We start from the raw sequence: 15,579 nt of genomic DNA, 5'->3' as shown, positions 1-15,579 counted from the left end.
GAGAGAGAGGAGTGTGAGTGTGTGTGTGTGTGTGTGTGAGAGAGAGAAAGAGTATGTAAAAGTGTGTGCATTAGCCAGAAGAGCAGCACCCTCCAGCAGGTGTGGCCTGTGGTTCATCATCGACGATCTGTACGCCCCGCCTACTTGAAGCTGACTGGCTGGCTCCATTGCCCTTCAACCTCTCCTCAGCCTGAGCTGTTTCCATCATCCCTGAAACAAACACACCACCGGTTGGTATGACGTTAGCCAGAAGTCTATGAGCTTGTAAAACAAAAACTGGCCTTTTTACTAGTGGGTTTTTGAGCAGATTAAAACAAGATATAACATGTGAATCAGGTGGTTGTTTCCTCTAGACAGACACAGGCCAGCTGTTTCCAGTCTTTATGCTAAGCTAAGCTAACAAGTTGCATATCTATCAAACAAACATGGGAGTGGCATCAATCACTGATCTCACCTTTTTATTAAGGATTTAAGATCCTTTCCGTGTAACCCGAAACATCACTATATATCACTACCAGACTCTACTGACAAAACCACTGCCTCCATCTGTTAGTTAGTTTGTGTTATTGTGAGACTTTTAGTGGTAGAAGAAGTATTGAGATTGTTTACATAGTAAAAGTACCACACAGTAACACAAACAAATTAACAGATGGAGGCAGTGGTATTCCAGCAGCTCCTGTGCTCTACTCTATAAAATTCCTGTTTTTGTCAGTGATATTTCTGGTTAAACAAAAAAGATCTTACTCTTCAATAAAAAGGCCAAAATCTTCAGGAATCCTATCCATAACATTGTCTGAAAAAACAAGCTCCAATTGCCAAAAAACTCCAGGTCCAGAATGATTCTCTACATATTCTATAGAAACATTCATTATAAACTTCATTTTATCTATTTTATCTTGTTTTGTCCCCTTCGTTTTATTGTGTGTTACAAACAAGAGAATTTAAAAAAATATCTGTGCCTTTAAAATCCAAGCCAAAAAAAACCTGCAGCTCTAAAATAAACAGCTGATCTGATAAGAGACGCTCAACACTTTATCTTCAAGTCACATTTTCACTTCAGTCTCAAGAGTGTTGCACCTCTTTTATCAGATCTGACTGTTCCTTTAAAAACATCTTGTTACCAGGGTGAAAACCATATGATGCTGATGTTCGTATTTTAGAAAATATCCACAGCCCTGTTTATGTTTTTGTGCAGATGAACAGAGGTGAGGTCTTTACTTTTACAGAGATCCAGGAAGAGCTCCTCGATGCCTTTATTTAATTTGGCTGATGTGTGGTAGTGTTTGGCTCCCACCGATTCTGCATAACTAAAGAGAAACAGAGAAACAAAATCCATCATTATCTCACATCAAAGTTCAACATCATCATCTGTTTTTATTTGCACACAACAGAGAATCAACATGAAAAAAACTAATAATAACAGTTTTTACCTCTCAGCCTCCTCCACTGAAACATGTCTGTCTTTGTCCAAATCGATCTTATTACCTGCAGAGAAAAGAAAACACAGATTCAGTCCAACTGTGTGAATCAATAATCGTCCTCATTTCACTCTGTGACTCTGCAGCTCATCAGATCACAAATCAAACATGAGATTTAAGATTTTAGACCTCATGTCTATATAATAGTTGTTGGGCTTTTTAGCAGCCCAAGCAGGTTACACCTTCAGGAAATGAAGTATCAAACTCAAAAAACACATTTCCAGATCTCATCCCATTCAATTAAACCAGCATTTAACCCACAGATCTGGTTTCATCAGGGTTGGTTTGATTTGGTTTAGTTAAACTGCAGATAATCTCTGAGTGTGCAGCTGAGTTCTGTAGCTTTACAGTCAAAAGTGCACTTCTGTGATTTTAAATTGAGGATACCAGGGCTGTAGTCTCCTGGTCGGTTGATATGTTCTCAACCAACCAAAACAAAACATGATAAACTAATGACGCTCCATAAACTTTCACGTTTATCGATTGAGGCTGGGGTTTCACACAAATCGCATCGGGTATATTTCAATGTTATGCTACAAATACTAGCTTTTAATGTTTCAATTTACAATTCATTCAGGGTGATAAATCTACCAGGTAGAACACACTTTAGCCAGTTTAGTTTGTCTTGATATGATCTGCAGAAGAAGTAGATATCAACCAATCTTTATTTGTCCATCACCTTTTAAAGAGATTGAAGTGCGTTAGAGTCAACTGACATGCTGTAACAATAAGAAACAACAAATAGACACAGTGAAAACCAAATACAAAACCAAACTTTAAACATTCTGTTATTTTCTCAGCCAGTGTTTGATGTAGTCAAAGCTTCTATAACATTCAAACACACAGTGATGATTTGACTGAACTGGATTTAACAGCTGCATTAACAATCATCAGCTCAGAGTAAAACAGAGCCTCAAACTCCAGCCTCATGTGATTTGGTGCTTAATTAAAAACACTGAAATCACATTTCACAAACAGCAGATTCTATGGCTGCAGCTCTGCTGCTGTATGAACACATGACAACAACATCAGCACCAAAATAATCCAGTTAAAATGATTCTTCCCTCGTGAAGCCACACACAGAGAAATAACTTGATATTTAGGAGCCATGACGACAGGAGCAGCAGACCAAAACCCAAACACAACAACAAGAAAATAAGCCCTAATGATGATAATGGTTGTTTCCGGTCAATTTGGTCTCAGACAGGTGAGGAGAAGAGCCTAGGTAGACCGGGAAACTAACTCTACTTCAATCCTCTTCTCTTGTTACTCTGGATATAAAAACAGTTTCATTCTGTCCTTGGATCTGAATGGGCTTTTAATTAAGACTTCTTTAGCATCTTGGCTCAAGGATCTACATCATTTTGAGTGACATGATTTGCATTGTTAGTCATAATTTGTTTTCTAGTTTTGTGATATTAATTAATTTGATGTCATGGCGATAGTGATCTCATTATGTTTTACAATTTTGTTATTTCCAGTGTGTTGGCTATAAAAAGTAAATAACATTTTTGTACAGTCACGATGTTCAGAGGACATCTCTTACTGACTTTGATTATTGCCTGACTTGCTAACATACTAATATGGCAGCGTGCTGCGTAGCGACCATGGCAAGGAATTCCTGTTAAAGTGGGAGCAGGCTGGTGATATGACGCTGATCTTCATCAGCTGATAAACAACGGATGAGTGGTCGTTGTCGAGGACGACGTATCACAGGTTGAACCAGATTTCTGATCATTACCAAGCAAACAACTTAAAAAGTTAAAAAGTAAACTGGATCTGTGAGGATAACTTACCTACTATACATAAACAAATCTCATTCCCCAACATTTTCCTCAACTCTTTCACCCAGTTCTTCACCTGCAACCACAGAAACAAACCAGGTTTAATTAGACTTTTTATTAGTCAAAAAAAAGGTTTAATATTAATTATTCATTCAAGAGAAGAGACACTGGAGACAAAGAAAGAGGATGAGAGGAAATGAAGAAAGGATAGAAGACCAAAAAAACAGCAAGACAGAATTTATTTGAAACATTAATCAACTATCGGGCTTATCAACGATTAATTTTCTGTTGTTCACATTAATCGATCTCCTAATCATTTCAGCTCTAAAAATGTGTTTTGTGTAGTTTGTGTTTTTTATTCCACTCCCAATTTACACCACAAGCTACAAACTAATGACGTAAATTCTATAGAGTGCACTCACAATTAAACAAAATTACATGGAAAATTACAATGTAATTAAAATACATAAGTCTATGTCTTAGGATTACATTTTTTTAAGTGTATACTGTATATTGCTTATTATTTTCTACAAAAAAATGTATTTTAAGCATTAAAAACCTTTACAAGAACCTTGTCTGAAAAAAAAAAAATAAATAAATAAATGTATGATCTAGATCAGGAAACACTGGCTCAAAGAATATATAATGAAGACTAAGGATCTCACCCAGCATTTGATGCTATTCTACAGACACATTTTAGGAAATATTCAAAAAAACCAAACCCTACAGTTTTAACTGCATAAACTTCATGTTCAATGACGCAACATTTATTATAGGATTATATTTTGCAGCTGAGACCTGTTTATTATTCTTCAGGATATAAAAATAAAATATGATAACAGCTGTTACCTTCTGAAAGGAGTCTTCATCTGTAATGTCGTACACTAGTATGGCTCCATTGGAGTCTCTGTAGTAGATGGGACCTAACGCATGAAATCGTTCCTGACCTGCTGTGTCCTGCACACAAACACAAACACAGTTAATGTCTGTCCAGATTAATGTCACTGGCATTAAAACCAGGAACAAAAAGACTGTGACTCTCTCACCCATATGGCCAGGTTAACTCTCTTTCCTGTGATGTTGAGCTTCTTTGTGAGGAAAGACGCCTGCAGAGGAAGAGGGGGGATGATGAGTTTATCTGTCAGGTATTAATAAACTCAGACCAAATCAATCAGGCTGAACAAGCACTTTACCAAAACCATAAGACAACATGAACCAATAAATACTATCATGATAACTGAATAATCTTTGAGGTCATTGTTCAAGTGGTCATTGTTCATGTAGATACTAACCAAGTCTTCTGTTTCCTCTAAGACCAATTGCTCACGAGTATTTTCATGGTGATGTGACCTTTGACCTCACACTCTTACTCGCCTGAGTTGTTATTCCTCTAGGAGCTGGGGATTAACATACTGCTGGACTTACTTTAAATCTCTCGGGAGAGAGGTGACATCTACATAACTCTGACATAAAAAAAAAAAAAAATGAAACACTGCAGAGTGTGAACAGTAACTGTAACTTCCTCAGATTTTATTTCTGTCTTTCTTAAACTTGTTTCAGAGGTGTAGCTGAGGCCAGATGTTATTTTTCCCCATTATCTAGAGCTAACAGCAGCTAATGTTAATGTCAAACTTGACAATTGACTCTAAGGGCCTAGTAGTTATTTTCATTACAGTTAAGCTTTTCTCAATTAACATATTAGTAAAAAGTTGTCAGTAAAATATCTTTCATATTTCCCACAGTCCAAGGTGATGTCTTCAAATTGTTTTGTCCAAAACCCAGAGATTCAGTTACTGTGACAGAAAAGAGAAACATCCTCACATTTCAAGAGCTGTTTGCTGCAACTTAAACCAATATAATCAAATATCAAAATACTGTTTATGTAGCTTTATTTTCTGTCCAATGCATCTTTGACACATTTGTGTTCATGACTTGTTTTGACATTTTTCAAGAAAAAATTCCTCTAGTTAAAGCTTCTCAAAATCAGATTTTCTTCGTCATATCTGATTATAAAATGAGTATTTCTGCATTTTTCAGTTTGCTGAATAAAACAGCAAAGTTGAAAACATTATCTTGAGTTGACATCGTTCACTATTTTCTGACAGTTTATAAACCAAACAAGTGATTTATAATTGAGAAAATTGATTGAAAATTATCCCCTAAGAATTACTTACTTTCGATGAATGAACTCATTAAGGAAGTATCTCAACTCATATTTACATATTTACTTACTTTAATCCTGGTAACCCATCTTTATCAATCAAAAAACCCTGACATTTAACCAACTAAGAACATTTGTAGTCAAAGACAGACATACCTGATAAGATCAACAACCAAGAAGACCTTGTCAAAGATAATTTTACAGAGAAAGTTTCTTATTGGCAAATTCAAAGGAAGGTCAACAAGAGTCGAATGTCTGCACAGTCAAAGAGACACAAACACAAAATGATGCAGTGAGGTATTTATATTTTCAGCCCGAGAGGCCGTTTGCATATCAGTTATGGATGGACATGAAAGAAAACTAGTATTTATTTAAGTAAAACTGAAAAACCAGGTCTCTGGGTCATCTCTTTCATCTAGAACTTAAATCTTAACCTTTGCAACAGCTTCAAGGTGGTTTTGCAACTTCTCACATTGCGCCTCCGAACATCTGCCAGTTTCATTTTAACCTGTAAACTGTGAGAGTTTCCAGCTGACAGCTTGTTGAACGCAGCTCTGATAAGAACCCAAAGGTCAAAGTCCGTCTGGGGAAAAGGTTGAGTTTTTATTTCCCCTCTAGGCTTTTTCTGATTTATCGGCCTGTTTGGTGGGAAAGTCAGAGTCAAGATTAAGATTCAACGTCAACAGCAGAAATTATCTGAAGGCTCAGAGATTCAGAGGGAAACTGAGGGGGGACAGATTTTTCAGAGAGGAACTGATGTAACAGTGTGTGGATATGAACAGGAATGAGCGAGTGGATGTGTGTGAGACCAGACATCAAACGCTCACCACAAATTACCAGAAGCATTACTAATGTTTTCGGAATCCATTATTTAGTCAGAGCAAAAGCCAAAAAAACAAAATCAAATCAATTTAGAAAGAAATCCAGAGATATTCAGTTTACTGTGACAAAGAAAACGTCAAATCCACACATTTAAGAGGAAAGGAACAGAAGTGTTTGGACTCTAAATCAGTTATTTGTTAATCAAAATAGTTGCGGATTAATTTTTTGTCGAGTAACTGCAGCTCTACATGCACTATAAATACAATCTGATTAGACTTATGTTTGACAATCGTCTGTAAAATATAAAAAATAAACACAAACATTACCAGAACCAAAACTGATGTCTTCAAAATCCCAAATTTAGCATCTAAAAAGGCCAAATTTCACATTGTAAAAGCTTAAAACTGCATTATCTCTTGATAAATATGACAAACAAGGAACAATAAATGAATAAATTACCCATTTTTGATGTTTCAATCAGTTGTTTGGTCAATAAAATGCCAGACAATTGTGAAAAATGTCTCATTACAATTTCCCAAAGTCTTCAAATGCCTTTTTATGTCCAATAAACAGACAAAATATATACTATATACATAATATATACTGAAATATATTAAGTTTACTATCAGAAAACTACAGGTAACAGGAAATATTTATATTTGAAAAGATAAAACCAGACAATGTCACCATAGTTTCTCAAAAAATGCCTAAAAATGACTTATAATCCATCAAAATATCTGTTGATTATTCCTCTCTCTGTAAACTAATCGATTCATTGGCTATCTGTAGCAGCTCAAATCAAAATGATCGTTAATTATCTGTCAGTCCACTGGTTAACTGACTGAGCATTAACATGTACAACATCAGTCAAGTAATAACAGATGGTTGCTCTGAATATTTGGAGTTTGGAGGGACGTCTCTTCGCACCTGACACACGCTTACACCGGTTTTCCACCAACATGAAACAGGTTCTGTTCCTGTTCAGACCAAAAATAAACTGATTCAGAGCTCGAAAAGTGGGCAGGTTGGAAGAGGATGGAAAAGGCAACATTGGCGAAGGTATGCAAGGAATCATCGGGGGGAAAAAAAAGACTGTGCATTAGTCTGCCGACAAATCTGTAACAGCACAAACGCTCACAGACAATCGATGCGACACCCTCCGTCGATGACACATTCTTGATTACAGTGGTTCTGCTCAAACACTCTGGTGCTCTGGACAGCACCAAGGAACCAGATCAAGAACCAGAGCTAATTTGGTTCAGAGGAGCTATAATGTATGAGAATGTGTAAAAACGTGTTGGTCACACTTACAAGCATTTGCTCCATCTGTCTGAAAGAAACCTGCCACAGGTCAAATAGATGTTGGATTCAATTTCCTGTAACTGTCAGAACCTTAACTGTAAAGTGCTCAGTAAACACAGCAGATATTTAGGGTTATTGTGAAGCATCCAAACAGTGGATGATAAGAAAAATGTGTATTAACAACCACTTTCCGATCTGAACAGTCTCATGACAAACCCTGACAATCTAATAATGCAGAGCTCAGGCTGGAAGATTTTAGACTGTGCTAATGAATGGAAATGATTGGCGTCAGAAGTTATTCCAAGAAGATCAGAGAGCCATGCTTCATTTTAACGCTTACCCACAGGTTTCAAGTAGAGAGCTGAGGAGAATCTCTGCTTCTGATCTCTGTGATGTGCAAGAGCAGATAACATCTCTGCCTCCTGTGTGGAAAACTAGCCAGAAAATCTCACTTTAACCAGCAATAAAATAAGAGTTTATCTGCAGCCAACTGCATCAGGCTGTGACCATAGGCTGTGTCATATAAAAACTCTGCAGGTCACATGTGAGTGAGTGTAGATAATGTCTGAGCCCTGCAGTTATGGAGCTGAGGGACATTCAAGGCCATGTGACTGTGACGCTGTTTATAGTGAGGGAGTCTACAGGACCTGGAGGGGTCTGACACATTATTCAACCCCTCTTTCTGTTTCCTACAAATACAGCTGAGGCCATGAATGAAACTCTTTTTCTTCATTCACTTAAACATTTGCATCCTCCTGCACAGCTAAGGCCAGATTTTCCAGACAAGAAAGTCAAACCAAATATATCCTCTTGGAGGGATTTACAGCTTCGTACTGTATGAAATAATGCCAATACAATATCTGGGTTTTGGTACCAATATCACAAAAATATTTTCTTTAAAAACCCGCCTTAGAGAAGCACATTTTTCAATTTTATCTTATTTAATAGTAATATATGTAATATAAATATAGAATATTTAATAGTATAATATGTAACTTTTCCACATTACACCTCTTACATATTATGTTCTCACAATATCCTTAATGTTTTCAGTAATTTTAAACCTAGAGAAATCAGTTATTCTAATCAAGATAATGGTCTGTTTGGTCACCTGTCAATGGCGTCATATCTTCTTTGAGAATGAGCTTTGTCAGAGGCATCAATTGATTTGACATCAAATTGACTTTTTATCCAGTTTTAAGTTTTAAAAGACACTGAAGTATCTGAAGTTATCAGAGACACAAGAGACAAAAATAACATAATGCAACAGCCAATATTCAGTTTTGTAATATAAACATTTATATTGGTTATTAAAGACTGTAACTGAGATATGTACCAAGCACAACATTTGATACTTAAAAAAAAGAGATGAAAAAGATTTGTTGCTTGTCTTTGTTTTACATCACTGTAAATTGAAAATCTTTAGGTTTTTTACTGTCTCTGCAGCCAATGCGACATACCAGAGCTGAGCTGGCACATGAATGAATAATGAAAATATCTTTAGCATTTCTGTTACAGTTTCCTGATAGTTGTGTGTTTCCCCATTTCATACCCCATTACACTGTAAACTGATAACCTGTTAAATAAAATATGAGATTAATAAGAGTGTATTAAATATTAAACAATACTAAATAATAATAATAATAAATTATTTAAGTGTTACACTTTCCATTACTGGCATATCAAAGTGCTTTAATAGCTCCAGGCCAATCACAACCTCTGAATACCCAGCATGCACAAGTTGATGTGTGATATGAAGGTATCACATCATTAGAGCTGCAACGATTAGTCAATAAATTGATCAGGCAATCAATAGAACAGCAACAGTTTTGGTAATTAATTCATTTCTATGTCATTTTTAAGCTGCTTGATGTTGGTTTACATAATTTTTAACTGAATATTTTTGAGTTGTAGATTGTTGGTCAGACAAAATAAGACATTTCAGGATGTTTTCATTACTTTCTGGACGAAAAAAAATATATGAAGATCAATCAATAAGTTCCATATATCATGATATTTTGCTGTAAAGGAGCAACTGACAGCATTTGGGTTTTTCGGATAAAGGGACTAATGTGACACTGCTTCAGGGGGTTTCTATTCATTTTTCTTCTATTGTGTTCCAGTTATTGCAACATATTCTTTTTTACTGACTGAATGTATAATTTTATTATTAATGAATGAAACACAATATCTATATCACTGCAGATGACCTAAAAACACACCAGTGTTACAACATTTTTATCAGTATACTTCCAGCCCTACACATGACCATACAATAGTAGGACGAATAACTGATGACATTCTGTCTAACACACACTTAAGTAACCGGGTTCCAGTCATCCTCCAGTGAGCTACTACTGTGTCTCAATTCATGTAAGTATGATAACATGCAGTGCAAGAACCAGGATGTTGACTCAAAACGGTCAAAAAGTTGTGTGTGGCACAATGAACACTTCTTACCCTCAATGGTCGCCATCTTGGCTACATAGCAGAAAGGGAGGGAGCACTATCGTACTGTCAAACCTGTGAGGATGGAGGTCGAGGAAAGAGGACGCATTGTTGGCGTAATTTCCATGTCTTATGAAACAAATATGAGGCAAACACAAGAAAGTAAAACGTGTACTTCTAAATCTAGTGAGCGGATATTTTGGCGGGCGACAATCGTGGTCACATGTTGCAATTGTCATTTCCAGTAAGTGCACGGCAGCCATGTTTGATGAAGTCTAAATAAGTCCACACAGAACATTCACCTGTTTGTTAAACTCTAAATTTTTTCGGTCCTTAATGAAAACTTCAAGCCAAGCTTCCAAAATAAGGTCAGAGGTCAGGTGAGTAATCTGATTACCTGCCTGGTTTCTCTGTGTAATCTGGTTAATTAAGTGCATGTAAAGAATCCTGACAACACTGATTCAGCATTTTCCATGTGGAGAAACTTTTTAACAGGACCAGACTTCTGGCTGAAGTTTGGCTTCAATACGAGAGGCTGTGAGTATGCAAGAACTGAGGTAATGATGCAACCCACATACTCTGAGGGGTTCGAGTGTAACACCGGCTTACACAACCACAACTGACTGAAGCTCAGAGGCTTTCTGTCGCTCTGAGCTCATCACTCATCTGCAGACAGAAACTAGGCTGAGCTGATCGATGCTGGATTGATTCAGAAACAGCAGCGGCTGTAAGTCATTATCGATGCTCCATCACTGGCCGCTCTGATGGAAATGCTGCATCATTCTTCCTGGTTTCCCCAGTTTTCTTTTTCCCCACCCCACCCCCATTCGTCGTCAGCTGAGATCTACAGTCAGTGAGAGGCTTTTGTAACCTGAGTGCAGCTGATAAACAACCAAAACAGAGTCATAATGGTGGAGCAGCTGCCTCAGAGCGAAGCTGAAACAGGATATGCAAACACACACAGAGACAGTAAAGGCGTTTTTATCAGTTCTGAGGCCATGACCACAGCGATACAGATGAATATGAAAACTCTGTTTACATTCAGAAACTTTTCCATCCACACTCAGCATTTCTGGGCTGTTCTCTAAAGTTCTTTGTCCACAGTGAAACACTAAAACAATGATAACTGGCAGGATGTTACTGTAACTCGCACCACCCACCTAAACACTGTTGTAGACCAAGCACACACCCCTTCATGGTAACAGCAGCCTCCCCCAGCAGGACAATGCTCCCACCACACCACAAAAACTGCTCAGAAGTGTCTTGATGAACATGACAAAGAGCCCAAGGTGTTGACCTGACTCCCCAGATCCCAATGTTATCCAGCATCTGTGGGATGATCCAGAACAAATCAGATCCATGGAGGCCCCCCACCATGCAACCCAGGGGACCCAAAGGATCTGATGCTCCAGTGCCAGACCCCATAGGACACCCCCAGAAGTTCCGTATTGATGCCCTGACATCAATACGGAACTTCTGGGAGGACCTACACAATATTAAGCAGGTCCCCATGAATTCCATGAGAAACAAATGAAAATGCAGAAAAATGTCAAAACTCACACTGTAAAGAAAAGTGACTAAAAATGAACTGGATCTGCACCAAACTTAAATGGGTTCTTCCCTGATCCATGCCCCATCCCTCCACTAAGTTTGATGCAGATCGGTCTGGTACTTTTTGTGTAAACCTGCTGACAAATAAACAGACACAGATGAAATCATAAAGTCCTTGGTGGAAGTAAACAACAGGTTAAACATCTTCCTCATCACAAACCTATATTCTCTAAACCTGCTCTGTCACCTTTGATACTTACAACTAACAATCATCTCCACCAAGGAGGTTATGGTGTCACCTGTGTTTGTTTATCTGTATATATGTTTCTCAGCAGAATAACACAAAAAATACTGACCCGATTTGCAGATATGGGGCATGGACCAGAGAAGAACCCATTCAAGTTTGGTGAAAATCTGATTAAAAGGTGTGGACATAACAAATAAATAATTTATATTATCAGACCACTCCCTTTTATCTTGTATTTCTCTATCATGAGGGCCAAACAGACGTGTAGGATTGTTCAGCCTTGGTGGAGGTTTATAGCAGTCTATTTTTCATAAGTCATTAATCTTTTATGCTCTTGATTAATCAATAAATCCTTTGGTCTATTAAAGATAAGAAAAGACTGAAAAATGCCTGTTAGAATAAAGGTGACGTCTTCAAATTTCTTGTTTTCAGAAGAATTTATGTACGTATGTGAATTTGGTGTTTTTCACTGCCTCGTACGACAGAGAAAACCATCAAATTCTCATAATTTTAATTAAACAGATTATTGATATATTCTTTAGATAAGCTGTTTAGTCTGTAAAGTCAAAAGTCCAAGGTGACATTTTAAAATATCTTGTTTTGTCTGATTAAGGGTAAAATATTGAGTCTTACACTGATAAAACCAGAGAAAAGCAGCAAATCTCTACATATAAGATTTATTGTGTTTGTTTAGCAATGCTGATTGAAAAAAGGGAGTAAGACAGAAACAGATGCTTCACATCTGCAGCTAAGAGACAGAGACAGTCAGACAGAAATGAAACTTAACTTTCATCTGGTACTTATTCCAAATCAGAGTAACTCTCTGGTTTCATCAGTGAAGTGAACTGTTGGCAAATTAATTAATAAACCTGAACTTCAAGATTGAGAACAAACACAAACTATGTTTGACAGGTCAGGTCCTGTAACCTGTTGTTATACAAACTGTTTATACAACAGCTGTAACTAATGATCACTTTCTGTTTCGATCAGTTTGCTGGTTATAACCTCAATTAATTGTTATGTTTATAAAATGTAAATGTTTCCCTCAACTCAAGGTCATAAAAAATAATAAAATGTGTTTTGTAACAACTTTTCATTGACAAACTTGAAATTCTGCAAGTGTGTAAGACAACGGTAGGGGAAACACTGGCTGCATGGTTATCATGAAAGAATAAACTTGCAATATACACATATTTGAAGCTAATGAAAAAAACCTTACAGAGGCTCACTGCTGGAAGGAGATAAACAACAATCTGTGCTGAAAAACGCATTAAAAACATTATAATGTGCGAATGGGGGAGAGAGAAGCAGCGACCGACAAAAAATCACGACCACAGACAGCTGCTGATATGATGACACTCATTGTATCATTTATAAGCCAAACATTGATTATTAACAGTCTGTGTGACAGTTTCCCTCTGATATCTGCCTGTAATTCAAACTGCAGACAGAAGAAAACTTCCAGCAGCTCAAGAGGGAAATTAAATGACGACATTATGGCCCAGATACAGACCAGGTCCAACTTATAAAAAAACGCATTTACACCTATAAAACATGGACCTGATTAAAGAGGAAAACTCTAGGACCAGTTTATGTGAAACTGGAATTAGACAAAGAAAAGTAATTAGTTGTTAAAACACAAAAAGGGCAAGTTCACTGCCTTTTTCCCCATCTAGAACACATGAGACCAAATCTACATCATGGACCACTATACCTAGACTTTTCAAATCTGAACTAGATTAACAGGAAGAGTGGTAAATCTTGTTTAAAACACAGTTTCACGTTTATGAAACCATTGATCTATTTGTGAAAATGAAAGTAAAAGGGGAAGTTCACTGCTTTTTTCCCAGCTAGACTACATCAGACCACGTTCAGCATTCACATTAATGCAGTTATAATAATTACTAAATGATATAACTATATAACGCATTTTTACTCTAGTTAGTAGTGCTGCAACGATATATCGATTGACAGGAAAATAATCTACAGTTGATATCATAATAAATTTATAGTTTCAGTCGATTTTGAAGCAAAAATGACAAATGTAGCTTCATAACTGTGATTATTTGTTGCTTCTTCTTGTCTTACCAAGATAATAGACTGAATATCTTTGGTTTCTGTACTGACGGTTGGACAATATATTTTAGATTTTAGATTTGGAGTCATCACCCTGAGCTCTAGGAAGTTGTGGGGACCATTTTTAATTACTTTTGGCCAAACAATTAATCATTTAACTGAGAAAATAAGCAAATTAATTCATAATGATAAGGCTGATTAGTTCAATACTTAGATTTTCCTCATTATACCCACGTACTTTTACTTATAATGGAGTATTTTCACAGTGTGGCTTTTATTTAAGTAAAATCTGGTCTAATAAAATAGCACTTCCTCCACCACTGCAGGCAGGTACCCACGACTTGGCACATCAGTGGACACTTGTATTTCACGTCCGTCACCCCGGATGATCCCGGATAGACGGGCGGCTTTAGTTTCAGCCACAACCCCGCTCTCCCGGGACAACCAGGGTTACGCAACACGCGTCCACACACAAGTGACAGCAACAAAAACACCCCCACCCCCAACAAAACACCACCACCACTCTCTCCACTTTGACTTCCAATAAACCAAACACTAACATTGGACTGTCATGGTCATGCCATGGTTAGCCTGACAGCTAACTCGTGTCAGTGGCTCCCTGGCGGACTGTCTTACCTGTAGAGTTGTGATGTGTTTGTCGTTAAATTTGTTTTCGCAGTATCGCAGCACCTAGCGACGTCTTCCCCACACAGCCTTCACCCAGCAGCACCACCTTGAAGGAGTAGGTCTTGCCGCCGCTGTTGCCACCCGCCCCTCCGGCCGCCATGGCTGGAAGTTTTATGCAACTAATTTATCGGCGTTTGTCAAAACAGGCGGCGTCAAGCTAGCGCTGCTAAAGCTAACTAACCCCCGTAGGAACTGAAGTCCTGCGTAGCTCACATCGGCTTCCGACTTTAAAAAAAACAGATAAAATCAGGGGGAAAACACCTCGACAACATAAGAGAATCCGACGTTTATCAATATCTACCAAAAGACGCGAGAGAAACGGGTCTAAACTGTGAAATAATTCCCCTTTCGACCTGATGCGAACGCCTGGTTTTCACCCAACTAATGGCGTCTCTTAGAGCTAGCTGTTAGCCGGCTAGCTCCGCCGAAGATCGTCTAAACTCGTAAGAGGGATCACTCGTTTATTAAAAGAGGAGACATCTCACTCGCCGTTCAGTTCCTGCTGTATTTCAGTAAAAACGAACCACTGTAAAAACAAAATTAAAAAAAAAAATCCTGCACCGAAAATCCTATTTCCTTGTGACTGGTATATTGTCATTTATGATTTTATTATCTTGTTAATAGTGATGCATGATCATAATGGAAAGTAACTAAGTACATTCACTCAAGTACAGTTTTGAGGTATTTGTGCTTTCCTTGAGCATTTCAGTTTTATGCAGTGTTATGCTTCCATTTCACTACATTTCATGGAAAGAAATATTATAATAATAACTGCACCACATTTATCACTTTTACCAGATAAAAACTTAACAATTGAATAATGTCATAAATGATAACATATCAATCACAGGAAACATTTTACTGCAGACATATATTTACTTACTTACTTGGAGTTCAATTGGCTGTTGATCCCTCTATACTTTTCTTTGTATGATTTTAAACACTTCAAATGTTATAGTGTAACTATTACTGGTCCTTTTACTTGAGAATCAAAATTTATTAAAAACCAAACTTAAGGGACCT

General features: G+C 37.3%; 1 protein-coding gene across 1 annotated transcript; it reads right to left on the bottom strand.

The window, feature by feature from the left end:
- Positions 1-7: 7 nt before the first annotated feature.
- Positions 8-14,996, bottom strand: rab21 (RAB21, member RAS oncogene family). Its single transcript, XM_018702830.2, is given in 8 exon segments — positions 8-210; positions 1,219-1,307; positions 1,431-1,485; positions 3,275-3,338; positions 4,112-4,219; positions 4,309-4,368; positions 14,506-14,559; positions 14,561-14,996. Coding segments are annotated over 8 exon segments (666 nt in total). The 5' UTR covers positions 14,657-14,996; the 3' UTR covers positions 8-70.
- Between the last annotated feature and the right edge of the window lie 583 nt (positions 14,997-15,579).

This window comes from Lates calcarifer, linkage group LG18 (genome assembly GCF_001640805.2).
Source record: "Lates calcarifer isolate ASB-BC8 linkage group LG18, TLL_Latcal_v3, whole genome shotgun sequence".
Lineage (NCBI taxonomy): Eukaryota > Metazoa > Chordata > Actinopteri > Centropomidae > Lates > Lates calcarifer.
This window is presented reverse-complemented; position numbering and strand designations above follow the sequence as displayed.